The sequence below is a fragment of the Apteryx mantelli genome, chromosome 3 (assembly GCF_036417845.1).
Source record: "Apteryx mantelli isolate bAptMan1 chromosome 3, bAptMan1.hap1, whole genome shotgun sequence".
Taxonomy (NCBI): Eukaryota; Metazoa; Chordata; class Aves; order Apterygiformes; family Apterygidae; genus Apteryx; species Apteryx mantelli.
Genome location: NC_089980.1, coordinates 95,993,471 through 96,010,246, shown reverse-complemented (window position 1 = coordinate 96,010,246; position 16,776 = coordinate 95,993,471). Strand labels below are relative to the sequence as shown.

At 41.7% G+C, this 16,776-nt stretch overlaps 1 protein-coding gene across 4 annotated transcripts in view; it reads right to left on the bottom strand.

Annotated features, from left to right (window-relative positions):
- Positions 1-16,301, bottom strand: part of EPHA7 (EPH receptor A7) — a 162,650-nt gene extending 146,349 nt beyond the window's left edge. For all 4 annotated transcript variants that reach the window (XM_013948856.2, XM_013948853.2, XM_013948857.2 and 1 more), the window contains exons 1-3: positions 15,978-16,301; positions 11,718-11,782; positions 6,787-7,456 (exon numbers count right to left, since the gene is read on the bottom strand). In XM_013948856.2, coding sequence (XP_013804310.1) covers positions 6,787-7,456; positions 11,718-11,782; positions 15,978-16,074 — 832 coding nt within the window. In that variant the 5' untranslated portion in view covers positions 16,075-16,301. The remainder of the gene's footprint in view (positions 1-6,786; positions 7,457-11,717; positions 11,783-15,977) is intronic.
- Between the last annotated feature and the right edge of the window lie 475 nt (positions 16,302-16,776).

Genomic DNA, 16,776 nt, shown 5'->3' with positions numbered 1-16,776 from the left:
TGCAGACAGAGCCTGTACAGTACAGGGAAAATGCTGAAATTTAATGCAGAGAAGCCAGGAAGTAACTTTTTTTTTTTTTACACTGTGGTTTAAGTGGTAATAAGCATGATACTAGCTGAAAACCCAGATAAAGAGAAAATAAAGTACAATCTCCACAGTTTCCCAAGTAAAAAGAGAGTGATATTCTTAAAGCTCCAGTACTGTTTAATATAAATGGACTGACACGATAGGAAAAAATAAGCATTTTCACGAGAGCAGAGGAAGTTTCAGGTCCAATAAAATTCAAAAACTAACCTAATTAGGCAAACATTTTGTTCACATAATTTTTATTTATTTTAACTTCAGTAGCAAACATGAATTTCTGTGCATGTTTGTCCCACTTTTCCAATATGAACCTCCACTTCTCTTTTGCTTAAGGCTTTTTGTTTTCAGAGAACAATTTCTACTTTGAACTGCACAAATAGTTTGCTTGAATAACTTTGTCAGCATTTTACAATCCATATAAAAGATATCTTACTGATACATAAAGGAAGTTAGCGAAACACACGTTTATATGCTCCCACTTTTCTCTGATCAGTTCTTCTTCTAAATGATCTTTGCTTCAGCTTCTCTGTATCCTACTTAGTCTCTTTTTTTCATTCAGGGAACCTTGCTCTTTTTTGGTTAAAAGATTAACACTCATATTTAACTGAACGCATGTACACTTGAGATTTCCCTAACAAGGATTTCTGAGTCTAAATGACACATGTAATGAGAGAATATTTAACTTACTTTTAATAGGTTAAGTATCAAAAAGTAACAGAAATCCTGAAGAAAAACAGGGACTTTCTAAGCAAGCTAGTTGCTTTTGCATGTAAGAAAAACATTTGTACTTAGAACACAGGAATAAAAATATTACATGCCTATTGCACCTTTCACAAAAGATTTCTGGGCATAAAAGTGTGCTCCAAAAGCTAGATGTACTGTTTTGGGTGAAAGACTTGAGAGCAAGAGATTCTGTTTCTAAATACAAACTAAAGCTCATTTAGAACAAACAGAAAATCTAGACTTTATGGTTGAGGAGTTAACAACCCAACTGTTGAGCAACTGTAGCTAATTCAGCAGTGGCATCCCAGATCTGTAAAAAAAACAGCTTTAGTGCTTCCACTGTAACTAAGGGAGGAATTATTAAGATTCTGCCCGATTTCATTGCTGTTTATTTTAGAAATCCATTGGGAGGAAAAAAAAAAGTTTAACAAACTTAGTTTAAGAAACTCATACTCAGCAAAGCTCAAAGCTCTAACAAGATGCAAAAATAGAATTAATTCCTGGAGACAGCAGAATCTGGAAAGAGGAACAGAGAAAGGGAAAGAAGAAAGGATGGAGAAGGAAAAAAATTCTATGTGCATCTACATTATGCATGTTCAACTTCTAGGATCCAGGCTCCTGATCGCCAACCTGCATATGCTACTTCCCACTAGCCAACTCTTCTGGAGCAAGCCAACTAGTTCATTGGAAATTAAACCAGTCAATGGCTCTGCAGTTAGTTCAATTTAGAGATCCTCTGATCAACACTATGAATGAGAACTATCCAGTTTTGATAACCTCCAATATGGTTCTTCATTGCTTCAACTCAACACAATCTAACATCTCGCATACCTTCATGTCACACTTGAGAGAATGCCGGCCATTTTGTCTAACTTACTTGGAGACCAGTCTTTAAAGAGGATGTATTTAGCAGTAGATGTAGCTCCCCTACCCTTCTCTGTCCGATCCGTCACATCCAAAAGCCTGAAAGACTTGAGCAAAGTAGGTCTAAGAAACCTAACTGACCCATGGAAGCTCACAGATTTGTGGAAATCATCCTTTTTACAGACACTAGACTGTTCTGAAAGAAAGACCAAAAAAATAAAAATAAATAAAATAAAATCTTTCTACCAGAGTTCCCTGACAAGCAAACAGTTAGAAGATTCCAGGGTGAAAGAAAGCCAAGGCACTTAACTTTCTTGCAACTACAAAGGGGCTGGAAGTAAGCACCAGAATGGACTTAGATCAATTCAATAAACAGCATCCTCAAGCAATACTACTCATGGAAACTAATTCCTTTCCCAGGAAGGGATGTCAGGAGATCACAACTCTGCATTTCGTAGCACAAACACCTTCAGCACTCTTCACCCTCTCACTGGAAGGTCTTACTTTCACCTAATAATTATCTGATATATTTTTCTGAATCCTGCCGGGACCCTTTGGAAAGATACTTACGTTATGATTTTTCAATTCAATATTTCATATGCAGCTGGATCTGGAACCAGATCTTACTGACATTTGTTTAGAAAGGGACAGAAAAACTACTTAGTAGCTTAGGGGGAAAATAAAGGAATGCTCTTGTGTTGAACTTCCGCTGGCTTCAGAGGAAATGATAAAGACTGTCAGGAATATTCCTCTCCTCTCCTCTGGTTCACTTTGCTGAGAATAATTAAATTCTCCTCCCAGGAGCAGTTTCGGAGGCAAATGGGAGAGAGGTAACTTTTCTTCAGAAAATAAGCTTTTTTAGAGCCTTGACTGTACAAATGCTGTTCAGGAAGTTTTCTTCCATTTTGTCCCTTGTCCATAGAGCAAAACATTTTCAAACTGAAAAAGCAAGAATGTCAACATGGGTCACTCAAGCTGCAGGTTACCCACAGCTTTTGGGACACATTACCTGGACAAAGCTCCATACCAATTCACAATTCATGCAACCTGAACATTTTAGAAGTACAGTAATTTTTTTTTATTTTTTTAATGAAAAGTTAGCTTATTCACATTTCCTTCTCAATTCATTGCCTTCTAACAGTAAATTTGTGGCATATATAATGCAGTTCCTGTTTGTGGATCTGCTATCAAGTAATATTTTACCAAGTCAAGAGACAAAACTTTGTCCCAAAAAGAAAAAAAAAAAAGTAGGAACAGATGCAGCTTGCAGTCTGGCACAGCATACAGCACATGACAAAGTTTGGAAAGAAAAGCCTGTAGCTCCCTTTTTACCTCACCAAGACAAATGTACAAATAGCTATAATCCCATCCCCATTTTAGGGGCCAATAAAACAACTGCTAATGCATATGGTATCATAAAACATTTAACAGTAAAATCTACTCATTTGGCTTTCCCTAGAATACTGAATTTTTAGACTTAATGCTAAATCATCTATGTAATTTCTCAGTTCAGTCATACTGAGAGATGCTTCCTACCTTCTGAAATATCACTCTACTGCTCAGATTGAGTACAGTTCTCTCCCTTTCCAACACCCCCCCGCCCAACTAACAAGAAACAGATGGAAAATACTTTACACTAGAAGTTCTCAGAGAATCATTTTCTCCTTCAAGTCCCAATCATTGATCCCAATGTGGTTCTTACAAAGGCAATATATCGACTGGACTCCACTGTGAAAAGTCATCTAAGTTAGGAGTCATCCAAGTTAGGATGCTATCAAGAGTTCACTACAGTATGTGGGCAAAAATTTCTTTCTTTTTTCTTTTTTTTTTTTTGGTGGGAGGGGGAGGAGAGCTGTTTTGTTTTTGTTTTTAAGTAACATATGCAGTACATAATGTTGGAAGGGTGAATATTTGCTAAGTACCTTTCAGCACCATCCTTTAAAATATAAAACTTGCAGTCCCGATCCATGCTTGATTTTGTGCACCACACACTGTCAGACATATGATCAACATAGAGGAAACAATGTCCTGGCACATAAGCAACAGAGTCTGCAAAGTTCAGACAATTATCTAGTTTTCTCATGCTTCTTTCCCCTAGCTGTAAAATACTGCCTTAAATGAAGATTGTGAACTCTTTCGATTTAGGCACTACTGTTTGTGTGTGTGTTATCACAATAAATCACTGGAGTGACATAGATTTACTGGCACAACTATAGTGAGAAGTAATCAGTGGACATTGGGGGGAAAAATAATTCAACCTGAAAGATCAGCATTGAAGAAGAAACACTGGAAAGCTCAGTTTCCAGATTATGTTTCCCTACTCATGATTGATTTCTTCCTTACCCTCCCTCCCCTGGCATTACCAGTTACTTATATTCATATGATAAAAAAATCTTCTAGCAACACATCCAGTATAGAATTGTGTATAAATCAAAATTCAATTGTTTTAGTATCTGAACTTGATAAATTTCACATACAGGAGAGAAGCTGTATGCAAAAGGAATACATTCTTCAATCACAGTAAGCCAATCAAGCTAACTTAATACAAATGAAAATCCCCACCGAGTTACAGGTTGAAAAGCTATTTCAAATTACAATGTGGCCATCTACTTGGTCTCCTACCTTTGCTACAACACAGCCAGATAAGGTATTATTCTGTATCTTTAAAAGACTTTCCTATTGTGTTAAGTTAATTCAGCTGAGCTTTAGCAAGTGTGAGAGAGGAATCACAGACTTTTGCCCATCCTGACAGATCACAATGCTTTCTGCCAGGAGTAGTCCCAAAGAAGTCACACAGCATGCCAGGTACAAAGTATTTGCAGAAGTGAGCCCTTCGACAGGACTATAAAAGCTCTGGGTTAAGGAAGCACATACCAACTTGCTTCTGCTTGATCTGTTACACAGCTTGACAGTAACAGATAGCCAGTTGCATTAGTGTCAATGTTCAGATAAGTTTCTCTCAGTATCTGTCACAAAAAACAGACGCTGTATCAGTGTGCCAGCTGTATTATCGGTCACTACATAGTTGATCATACTTAATAACATCCCCAAGTGCAGACAAGGCTAACAAGTATCACAGACTGCAACTACTATTGTGAACCACGGAGTCACCCAGATCATTCTGGGTCTAAGCTGCTAACAGCAGGCACTTGGTGAGTGGCTGCCTTCCACCTTTTCTCTCTCAAGTACATTAACTTGCCTCAATATGGGGCCAGAGTTTGTTTTCAAACTCTTAACAGGATCACTGAAAGAAAAGAAGAAAAATACCATAAATGATCCTCTGGACTGTTTCCAGAGTGGCGTATTTGCTTAACGATTGCTTTGGAAGCAAGCCAAAAAAGGGAAGTGTTCTTGCAAATGAACACACTACTGTTCTCAAGTACAAGTTATTATTTAATTCTTTTGTCAACATCAGTGTGGTTAAAAATTAAGAAGCCTGTTTAATATACAAATTTCTTGAATTCCACTTACCAAACACTGATTTCATCTATTCCATCCCACCCTTACCACCCACCTTCCATCCCCCAACATGTTCCAAAGTACACAGCTTCCTTTTTTGGAGAGTTTCTCTCCTCTGTTGAAAGCCAAATAAAATTAGTGTTATAATTACATAAATCATGTCTAGGTTTGTAATCAAGAGCAAGTTAACTAAGAAAAGGAAAAAAAAAGTCAACTACTCAAGAAAACAGTTGAAAATGTCAAAACAGGCTTCAGTGGGACACAATACTTAATATTTTTAACAGAGCCTTAATACAGTCTACTGAACTGCTTCGTGTGGGCAGTTTTTTGAATTAGGATTATTCCTAATGAGATCACCCTCCACAGTGTATAAGCCTTCATCCCTTCCCAACGCAGCAATGAGAGATCTGTGCAAGGCTACAAAGTGCTCAAATCAGCTCCACTCACTTCACCTTATACCAAATTTCCTAGTACAAACCCATCAGGAATATGATCAGGGATTTTTATTTTGTTTTGTTTTGTTTTCCTCTAAGGACATCTTATTCCTAATGGGACACAATTTCTTTCTTTCTTTGAGTGACCCTAATCCTGTACAGATTTTGAAGTCCTCATATGGCTGTCTCAAACTCAGTGACTGCTGTCAGGTTTAGTTTTGAGATTCTGTAGGTTTCTCCTCTTCACAGATTTGCGGGGCTTTTTTCCAAGTTTTCTGACTTTCACACAACATTTTTCACCAAAAATAAATATTTCTATCTTACGCCAAAAATACAATGATACATAACTTGTGTTAAATGAATATGAAAATATAAGTGTCTAAGCAAACTGCCCATTCTCTTGATTTTACTGTAAGCAAAGACAATGAAATATCCTTTCTCATGCTAAGCAATACATTCTTACATATGTAGCCCTAGTGATAGCAGTGCTAAGGGTAAGTATTCTAAGACTATGTGTAAATGAATCAGTCTGAATTCAAAAGTACAGCTCAATAGTCTCCAATTTGCTCGTATTTCAAAGCATTGTGATCCCCTGGCAAGCCAAAGGTTTAGAGTCAATTTTCCATAGAAAGATATTGTAGAAAGAGAAGCATACCTTGTTTTGGTAACTTGATATTCTGTTTGAAAGATCTAAAATGAAACTCCTGGGTCTGAATCTGCATATACTTATGACAAAGAATTCTAACTCAGTTTTTATTGTATGTATATTCTTACCACTAGAAAGAAACCACACCTCATTCTAAGTTTATCTCTCAGTTTTAGTTTCCTTATAATTCTGTCACAGACCATATGAAAGAACAAATTGTTCAAATACTCATATTGGAGAATATTAATACTGTTCCATGACAGGTATGACTTGCTCAGCATTACCCCAAGAAGTATGAGGAACATCACCTTAACCTCTTTACAACGTTAGTCCTGAATTGGTTATGCTTCATACAACTTATGCTCCATTTTTTTCTTCTCTAAATTTAAAAATACAGTAAGTAACTGCTGATTTCCACATCCAGAAAAGCTGACTGCTTTAGATTAGCCATTGTGAAGTTTATAGATTGAGGGTCTAAAAGCAGACTAATGGCATATATGGCTGAGGGAGGAAAGCAGGAGAAGATGGTAGAACATAACCTATAGTGTAGATACTACAACTTGTATGTTTACTTACGTTCGCACGTGTCTCCTTTCTGCTGGTATCCTGCTTTGCAGATACACTTTCCAATAGGCACTAACCATTCTCCCTCTGCACTGCAGTGCATCTTCGGAGAATTCTCAGCCTCCTCCTCTGCACTGCTGACGCAAGTTCCTCGTACTTCAACTAAAGAGGAAAACTCTGAGCCAGTCACTGTATCAGGAAAAATAGCTAAGTTCTCAATGATGGACCAGCACTTCTTGTAGTAGACTTTGACAGAGACCAAAGCAATGCAGGCCCCTACATCCTGAAATGCAAGATAGAATCCTTTTTTGGACAAAGGTCCAATTTCTCTCACCTCTGTGTTAAGTTTCATTTTTCTCTCCCCAAGATCACCCTGGGTAAAACTTTCATCTGCTGCAATAGTGTCTATTTTTACATATTGGTTTTCTCGGATATTCCTGCCAGTGTCGTAGTCCGTTTCATAATAATACAAGTTAAAAGTTTCTTTACAAGTCCCCAGAACTCCAGGAAGACTGTTACAATCCCTCAAAGTGAATTTCAATTCTACAAAAATCCTTTGTGCATTGCTTTTCGCAATCCAGTTAGTCCGAAGCCAGTTGTTTTGGTTAGGTTCCATGACCTGGCATACCTGGTATGTTCGTATAGGAGTGTAGTTTTCATCCAGTCCACTAATTTCTTCCCACTAAAACAATAACAAAAAAATTAGTAATACAAAACAAGTATGTCACAAAATGTAACTATTGCATATTTGAAAAGACTCCACACAACCCCTTTTTAAACAGTAAGGCTTTGTAAAAAGGATACTATTATTAAAATATTCCTATACACCCAAATGCAGAAAATACATTTTAATGCAGCTGCAAGATCTCTCTCCCTCCATGTCTTTTCCACATATATATAACCTTTAAAAACCATTTTCATGTCATGTGCACAATTCTAAAGCGTAAGTTTCAGAAAAGGCTGTTCAAAATACCAAGTTCTGGTTACACACTGGGCTCAGCCACATTTCATTAAGGTTGTGGGTAAGCAAAGACCAAAAGGAAGACAACTTTGTTTCCAGAGAAATCTAAAACCAGTGAAGTCTTAGAAACTGAAACTGTCTAGCTTGATAATCTGTGTACATAAAACATCCAGTGGAACTTTAGTTCTACCCCCCAAAAAATAAAAAAATCAAGTCTTAAAATCTATGAATCATGATTTTTGCTATAAGTGATGAAAGTGACACACAGAATTAAAAAATCTGAAGGTGAGAAAATATTTTGATTGTCTCCTTTTTGTTCACTCCAGATCATATTCTGTTCTGCTTACAACCAAAGAACTTAACTGGAAGCTCCTTACCCCACATTTTGTTCAGTGGCTGCATCCATGTTAAAAGGATCAAACTTCATTTAGTTGGGAGTTCAAATGAAGACCATGAGATTACATACTTAATTATGAACAACCCACATGATTGAAAGTTTACTGGCTTAAAGCCTGTTTTTTGTTGTTGTTGTTCCTCCCTTAGGATAACAGCTATAAAAAACTGGTGTGTAACAATCCTGTTGTCTTTAAACATAATTTGGCAACACTGGAATTTGCACCTCAGGCAATGGCAAGCCTTCCACTGAAATCAACTGGGCAAATCTGCACAGGTGTAACTAAAACAGTATCTGTCTCTCATCTTTTTTCATATTTCTTGTAACATTTAATTCATAGCAGAAACTGCAGCTGTAATAAATTAGGGATCTTTTTGAGCTATCCTTACCCGATGATATAGGCAACCATGACTTCTCCTTATGGCACTTAGCCCTCTGGCCCTGAGTCAATAATGCACTTAAGCTCACGCTTAAGATCAATGGCAGTACGTATGAGCTTAATGGTAAGCATATGCTTAAGTGTTTTGGGGGACTAGCGTACTCAGGACTGCTGCAGGATTGAGTGCCCACAAACATTCCTTGGGCTGGTAACCCAACGCGCAAGGCGTTGGTTTCCCAGACCAGGAGCCCTGCAGCGTACAGTACGTTGCAAGCCTATTTGACAGCAAATGAGATCATTTTAATGTTGGTCTACTGCTCCAAAAAAAAGCAGATGCGGATAAACCGATGCTGGAAGTTATCACCACAAAATGTATTATGGCTGCAAATGATGAAATGCACAGAAGTTGTAAATATCAAAGTGCATTTCAAAGACCTACAGTTAATATAGATGTGGTATATATGCTATTATACTTACATATGGTATTCAATTATTGAAATATATGGTGAAATGCTCATGAAGTTAACTGATCTTATTACATATGGAACTGTATTCATATCAGAGAAGAAAAAAAAATTATCTTCAAAATACATTTATTAGCAAAACAAGCAAGAGTTTCCTCTCACATAAGAGCTGGTATTAATAAGGAAAGGAAAAAAGGGGCCCTGGACTGGGGCTTTTGGACCTGCCACAATGGAGAAAAGAAAAAATATATATATTAAAAAAAGCACAAACCCTAAAGTTTTACTGATTTTTACATCTCAGTTTCACATCAGGCAGTATATATTTGCCTTGTCTAACCAATCTTCCCCCATAACACCAAGCCAGATTCTACAAGGAGATACTTCAAGTAGAGGAAGCACGGTACCATTGAAGTCAAAGCACCCTAACGCACCACCCACCAAAATCTGAATCCTAGTGCTCTGATGTGGACTGAACTGTGTTCTTGCCATCAAAACTTACCCCAACCCTCTCCCAAACAAACAAACAAAAAAAGCAAAATATATTAACAAAACCAAACCATTCCTCCTAACACAAAAAAAGTGAGCTTTCATGGAGTTAAGAGCCTGCTATATGAGGCTAACTTGACTGAAGCATCAGAATATCTCTAATACAAGGAAAACAATACAAAATGATAGATTGAGATAATGCAAGCAAAAGAAAAGAAGCCCTACTTTATGTTATTCCTGGTACTAACCCCTAAAGTCTAGCTTTCATATTTTCCCAGAGCCATCAAAGGTGGGTTTCCTAAAAAAATACGGAATTATGACTTACAAGCTAACTAAGTAATTACAGAGCTATTACTCCAAGGAGCCCATCAAAAGTATATCTGCTTCTCAACATAAAAAACTTATTAGTATTTCAGGATATGTATTTGCCTACTCCATCTGAGGTCATGTCTCATTAAATCTTTTTATAATGACTAATTTAATGATAGATTTACAGCAAGAAAATTCAACTTTTCTTTATCCTGCTGCTATGTATCATGATAGATGTGCAATTCACTTTTAATATATCCCGTTCTACTGGTTTGTAACATGTGATACGTTAACTTCTCAGTTACTTTAACAATGTTTGATATCATTGTTAGATGTAACATTGGCAGTTGAGTGAGACATTTAACAAGCGTCTGCCGGATATATTCTGCACTGTGATGATGCAGTAGTTTCTCTCAAGAATTTTTTCTGTGTTTCTTCTCATGAAATCTTTATTGTATAGCAAGAAAATTTAATAATTAGGATAAGAAAAAAGTGTTTTTTTCTATATTATGTTATTAAAATGGCGTTTTTTGTTAAATTGCAGACATATACTTCTGAACATCCTCACATATATGAATCCAGTCATTAGTTTTGATTCGCTCTTAATTTCTGTTTGGAACTGGCTTCTACCTTTGAAAGTGACCTTTTACTATTTGTTGAATTTGACTCTACTTTCATCTTTAAGTATGTTGACATGTGTAACATGCGTTGACATGTCCTTCATTAACTACAGGTTAGCCTAATATAATTGCCACCAAGCTAATCTTTCAAATACCTCTAGTAAAGGCTTCAATCAATGCAAAATGCCAATGCCGAAGTTATTAGCCATCATAAGTGTTGAGCTCACATTACATTCTTTCTGAAGTCCTCAGATTCGTTTCCAGTTTATGGCTGTATTGATTTTACAATCTTGCTTTTAAAGAAAGACACTTTCAGATTTTCATTCTTCTTATTTAAAGGATTTGTTACACTCTTATATCCCCACTCACACTTCACGCCCTTCTGGCTCCAGATTTCTTAATGTGCTGAAGATTAAGGGCCTGATCCCCCAAGTCCTTGTTCATGCAGGAAGTTGCAATGGATTCTGCAAGACTGTTTTCATGAATAAGAACTATTCATGTAATTTATGATTTTTCAGACTGAGCTAAGGTAGGACAATATATGTACTGTATATCTCTGAAAATGTTCTTCCTCAGGAGCTGAGGAGATGTGTTTTTCTATCACTTTTAATTTGAGATGAAAGCAGCAATTCTCAGCTTTGATTGCATAAAGATGACCATAATACAGATTTTTCTAAACTTTTCTCTTTTTAATAATGACATACTTCACAATGGTACATTTCACAGAGTACCATGAGTTTAATCAGTAAGTAAGCCAGAGGTGGCCTGAAACACATAATTGGAGCCTAGTTCCAGATATCAAGCTCCTCAAAATGCGGGAATGTTTCAAGTCTGGAATGTCATTTCAAACACATCTGCAGTATAAATGTATATATTTTAGAGCAGTTCAATCTGTGCTGTTCAATTACAAAGAAAACATCATAAAAAATTTATGATCACCCATTATACAGAAAATGAAAAACATTTTTAGGAAGTTTCCACACAGACATAAATCTGTTATTTCTAAAGGAAGAAGGAAAAAGTGATTTAAAATAGTGTTATAAATAAAGAGAGCTTTCTGGTACACCACAAAGGACTACACTACAAAAGAGAAAGCTACTGAGAACGTTTAGGCGAGTTTCTAAAAAGTCTCTTCCTTTTAATTAGCTCACATTTGTACACTGTAACCTGAGGTACACTTCTTTTTGTTCTAGAAAAGAAAGAGCCATAAACACTTGCTACAATTACTGAGAAAAATATGAGGAAGAACTAGTTTAAAGCAAGTGTTTCAATTGCTTTTGTGAAATACCTAGTCATCTTTATGAATTTAATTTTTGCACAGAGTACTTACCCCATTGGGAGGAGAGGAAATCCATTCCAACTCTGTCTGTTGTGCTTTAGAGTCCAGCAATATTACTAAAAAAGAAAAAATAATAATAATAATAATTTCCTCTGTTAAATATAATAAGTGGGGATACAAAAACCAAATTAAATAGTCTAACTTAAAAAAACACTTGGTTATGAAATAGAATACAATTTTTTGTATTTTTTGTTTATATTAATTACTGAAAAAATATTATCTGCAATCATAACTATTAATTTCCTGAAAACAGATGATTAAATGATTATGTGTCATCCACATATATCCAGACACACTTTAATCTTAAAAATTTCATTGCTTATGTCTAAGTGTTTTATTTATCTCAGAATCCTAAAGTTTTAATATTCAGTCCTTAAGATCCATGATCCCTTCATCTCCTTTGTCCTAGAAAGGACATTTCTGATGTGTTGGTTATTATAAAGAGCTATTAAAAAAAAAAAAAAAAAACCCTCAATGCTTATCCAAACTGATTTAGACAGGGTTAGTCCTACATCTTACCTGACGTTCCACTACGAAAGCAGTGGTCTTTTCTTTTTTTTTTTTTTGGGGGGGGGGTGTTAAATTAGCAGTTCCATAAATATATGCCAAACAGGATTGCAGAAGATAGGAGACTCTGTAGTTAGCTCACACACCGCATACTCAAAGTACAACATATACAAAACCAGATTAATTCACTTTACAGCGATGGCTTACTAAAATCTTCATGTCAATATACCTCAGTGAGACTTCTCCAAAGTCATCAATTCTAGTAAAAGTGAAGTTGTTTGCAGCAATACATAATTCTGCTTCAGAAAAAGTGGCTAATCATAGCCTAATAAACCAACTGTTATATATTTTTACATCACATATGGAAAGAAACATTACTGATGTTCTGTTACCTCCAAGCATATATATTTTTTATAATTGTTTTGTATTTAAATTATAGTCATAATCTTCTTTCTTAGCATATTACTATGAGGTTTTGTAAGCCATATAACTAAGTTTGGTACACTTGGAAGATACCTTCTTCCAAATCACATATTTAGCTTCATACTTCTATTTGGTTAAATAAAGGGGCACGTTTCAGATTTAAACATATTCAATATATTTTATATATAAAGTTGTATATAACTTTATACACAGCATTTAATTATAGATATTTCAATGTGAGTTTTAATGCTTCAACTCAAAGTAACTTTGTCAGATTATTTGAAACAGTTATAGGTCTGGTTTAGGCTCTTTGACCCAGTGGAATCAAATACAAAATTTCAAAGAACTACTAGAAATGCCACATGACTTAAAAATATATATATTTAAAGGTTCATGAAGTAATAGCTAAAATATTAGTTGAACACAAAGCAGTAGCTTCCAGGCCTATATTTCAGTAATAAAGTGGGGCTAGTCATTAAGGAAGTTTGATAGCTCCTCTTTAAAAAAAGATTATCTGATTATTTCATTAACCTTGGATCCAAGAGACTTTACTTCGTAATACTTTCTACAGAAAAGCAGATGGGGTACACGGCTTGTTAAACAAGAGCATTTCTAGTGAGCCTGGAAAAAAAGGTGCCGCACAAATGTAACCGTTTCAGTACCAGCACACCACGCCACAGCTGCAATCCATTACAGCTTTTATCTGGCAGCAGCTCTCCAGCACATAGCAACGGGCGGGCACACACTCCAGAAAGAAAAACAAACACAAAGCCCACTGCTCTGCCAGGGCCCCTTGCGAGCAAAAACGGTGCGTTTCCCGGTCGCAGGGAAAGTTAGGGAGCAGCTTCCCACTCGGGCAGCGGGCACAGCGCTTGCCGCGGGGAAACGTTGTGCCAGCGCTGGTTTTGCAGCGCCACTTTACCGCTGAGAAGCGAGAGAAGAGCGAGCGCCGCTGCCCAGAGGGGGGAAGCCCGGCGGGCGCCGACCCTCCGCGGGGCGCAGCCAGTCGCGCTGCTCGCGGAGCGGAGACGCTGCCCGGGCCCCCTCCGCGGGGCGCGGCGGGACGCGCAAAAACGGCGGCCGAAACGCGGCCGCAGGGGGCCGGGGCTCCGCGGGGCCCCGCGCAGCGGGAGAGCAGCGGCCTCCGCGCGGCGCTGCCCCTGTGCCGGGTCGAACTCCCCCCTTTCCCCCCGCCGCGGGGCTCAGTTTTGGGGAGGCAGAGCCGGGGGAGGCAGAGCCGGGGGCGGCCGCCCCGTCCCGTCCCGGTGGAGGCTTGTAATCAGTTCCCGGGGAGAGAAGCCCCCTCCGCAGGTGCGAAGCGGCCCGCGGGGCCCCGCTTCTGCCCTCGTCCGAAAAAGTCGCGGCCGGGAGCCTGGCAGAGCCCGAGGAGAGCCGCACAGGTAGCGCGGCCACCTCCGCGCTCGGAAAGGCGAGCTAACCTGCCCCCTCTCCTCCTCAGCATCCCCTCCCGGGCCTTTTATGCAACCAGGGAAAGAAACTCCGGAAACTTTTTCGCCCTCCCTCGCCGCCGTCTCTCTTCCGTAGCCCTACGGGGAGCGGTGGGAAGCTGCGCGGGGCCGCTGGTCGCGACCGCCACTTCGGCAGGGCCGGAGGCTGGGGGCGAAGCAGTCGAAGTTACTTCCTCCCCCACCACACGCACTTCTTCATCAGGAGTTGTCCGAGCTTGCAGCAGGTAGTCGCTATCAATCACTGCCTGCCGCTCGCCCCCTCCTGACCCTCCTTTTGCTGGGCTGGTTTCCCAAACGATACTTACGCACACATAGTGTTTATACATATTTTATAAATGTCTACATATACTATATATATATTTATATATAAGTGTGTGTATGTATACACACACGTACACAGACACACACTACACACATATGCAGGGCAAGCTACCGGCCCCGAGCGCAGCCCCACGTTCCGGGGCTCTGTGCAGGGCAGAGCGGGGCAGGCAGCCTGCACCCTTCCCTCCCTCCCTCCATCCTCCCCGGCTGTACTCCGCTCCCCATCACCGCCCGGCCGGTCCCACTCACGCTTGCACGCGTTAGTACCCCCCGTGTGTGTGTTTGTGTCTGTGTGCTTTCCAGTCCCTTTAAATAAACTTTCGAAACGCTACTGAGGAAAGGCTCTCTCCTCTTTTCCTCTCTATCCGCACCATCACCTTCTTCTGTTAAGAGCAGAGGACATTTTAATTGAGGGATTTTTTTTTAAGCTCCAGCTACAGGCTCGAAATGGTATTTTTACTGTATGCCAATGGTTTGATGAAAAATATTGACGTATCTTGCTGGGGGGAGGACCCCACATGCATACATATGCGGAGGCTCCGAAAATGCCCCCTTTCTCCCCCTTCCCACCCCTGCCACAGAAGATGGAGACGGCCCATAGCCTTTGGCTGTCAAACGTGAGCAGGACGTTCCTTTAAATCATTTCAGATTTTCTGAGCATGAGAAAAGAGATTCCCGAACGGACTTTGCGAATTGATTTTTTCTTCTTCTTCTTCAGCCACATCAGTCTCTGATAGAAAACTGCCCGCTCCCTCTCTCTTCGCGGGGGAAACAAATGTTCCGCGCTCGCCTTATGGAGGCACCAGTGTGGGATTGATGGGGTCCGGGCAGCCCCATCGCAGTACGCAGATGGCGCAAAACCTCCCTTCCTCCAGAGGGGCCGAGGGTTGGGCAGCGCACACGGTGCGGAGCCGCGACGCCGGCAGGTACCCGCTAATGCCTGCGCAGCCTGCGCGCCCGGCAGCTCCGCAGCTGCACCCCCGCCCCACGGTTTGGGCAGCAGCAGCCCGGCCGGGGCGCTGCAGGCCCGCGGAGCCTTGCGCGGCCGCCGCCGCCCCGACAGCGCCGATCCCGAGCCCCCAAACTGCGCGGCGGTCCCGGAGCGCGGCCCCGACCCCCGGGGAGGCGGGAAACCCGCCCCTCGCCCTCGCCGCGGGGACTGGCGCTGCCCAAGGGGACGAGGAGCCGCTGTACCCACCCCGACCCGGGGGCTCCCCCCCCGCCCCAAGCCCATGCCTTCACATCACGTGCAAACCTCGCCAACCTCATTCCTCAGAAGAAAGGCAGTTGTCCCGGTGCCGCACACACCCGCGCGCACACCCCCGGTGAATGCCTTGCTCTGTCTTCCCTCCCTCCTCAGCTAATAAAAAAATGTTTTGCATTGTTATGTTTTTGGTGGGGTTTTTTTTGGGGGGGGTGGGGTGGCAAGCAGTTTGCAATCGTATGCAGGTTCTCCGCTAAGCCGCCGCACAGACGGCGTGTGCAAAAAGCCATAAATAAGCCCAAACTTTTGTTTTCCGCATCACCTTACCTTCTTTCGCAGCCTGTGCCTCCCCCGTGTGTGCAAAGCGGAACAGCCAGACGGAGCACAAAATAATCCAAGAAGGGAGCCTACTTTGAAAAACCATTGTGCAGGAGCAGGGCTATTTTATATTTCTAGCTATGTATTTCTAGACACTGCCGCTGCCGCCGCTTGGTGGGTGCTAGAGGACGGTGGAGAATTTGCTCTGCTATGCTCTGGCTCGGCGCTCCCTCCCTCCCTCCCGGCTGCCTTTCTCTTTCTCTTTCTTCTCCTTCTCCTCCTCCTCCGTCTCCTCCTTCTCCGTCTCCTGCTCGCCGCTGCCCGGCTCTCGCACCGGGCCGGCCGCCTGCGAGCCCCAACTGCGGGGCGGCCGCCCGCGCCGCGCTCCAATAATATCAATGAGGGGGAAGAGGCGGGTCCCCAGCCGGCAGCGCGGCCCGTCCCTCAAGATGATCGACAGTGGCCGCCAGCCAAACAGCAGCGGCCCTCAGCGCCCGCCGGGCCGAGCCGGCGCCTGAGTCGCCGCGGCTGGGGGGCGGGGCTGGCGCCGCCGGCCAATGAGCGGGCGGCGGTGTCGGGTTGCCGCTGGTGCCAGAGAGCCCTCCGGCTGTGCGCGAGGGGGCGGCGGTTGAGGCGGGCCGGGCCGAGCCGGCACTGGGGCCGCGCCGCGCCTCGCCGCGCCTCGCCTCGCCTCGCCTCGCCTCGCCCCGCCCCGCCCCGCCCCGCCCCGCCTCGCCCCGCCTCGCCTCGCCTCCTGGGCGGGTCTGTGGCCCCTCGGGGGCTGTGCCGCCGCCCCACACGCCCGGGA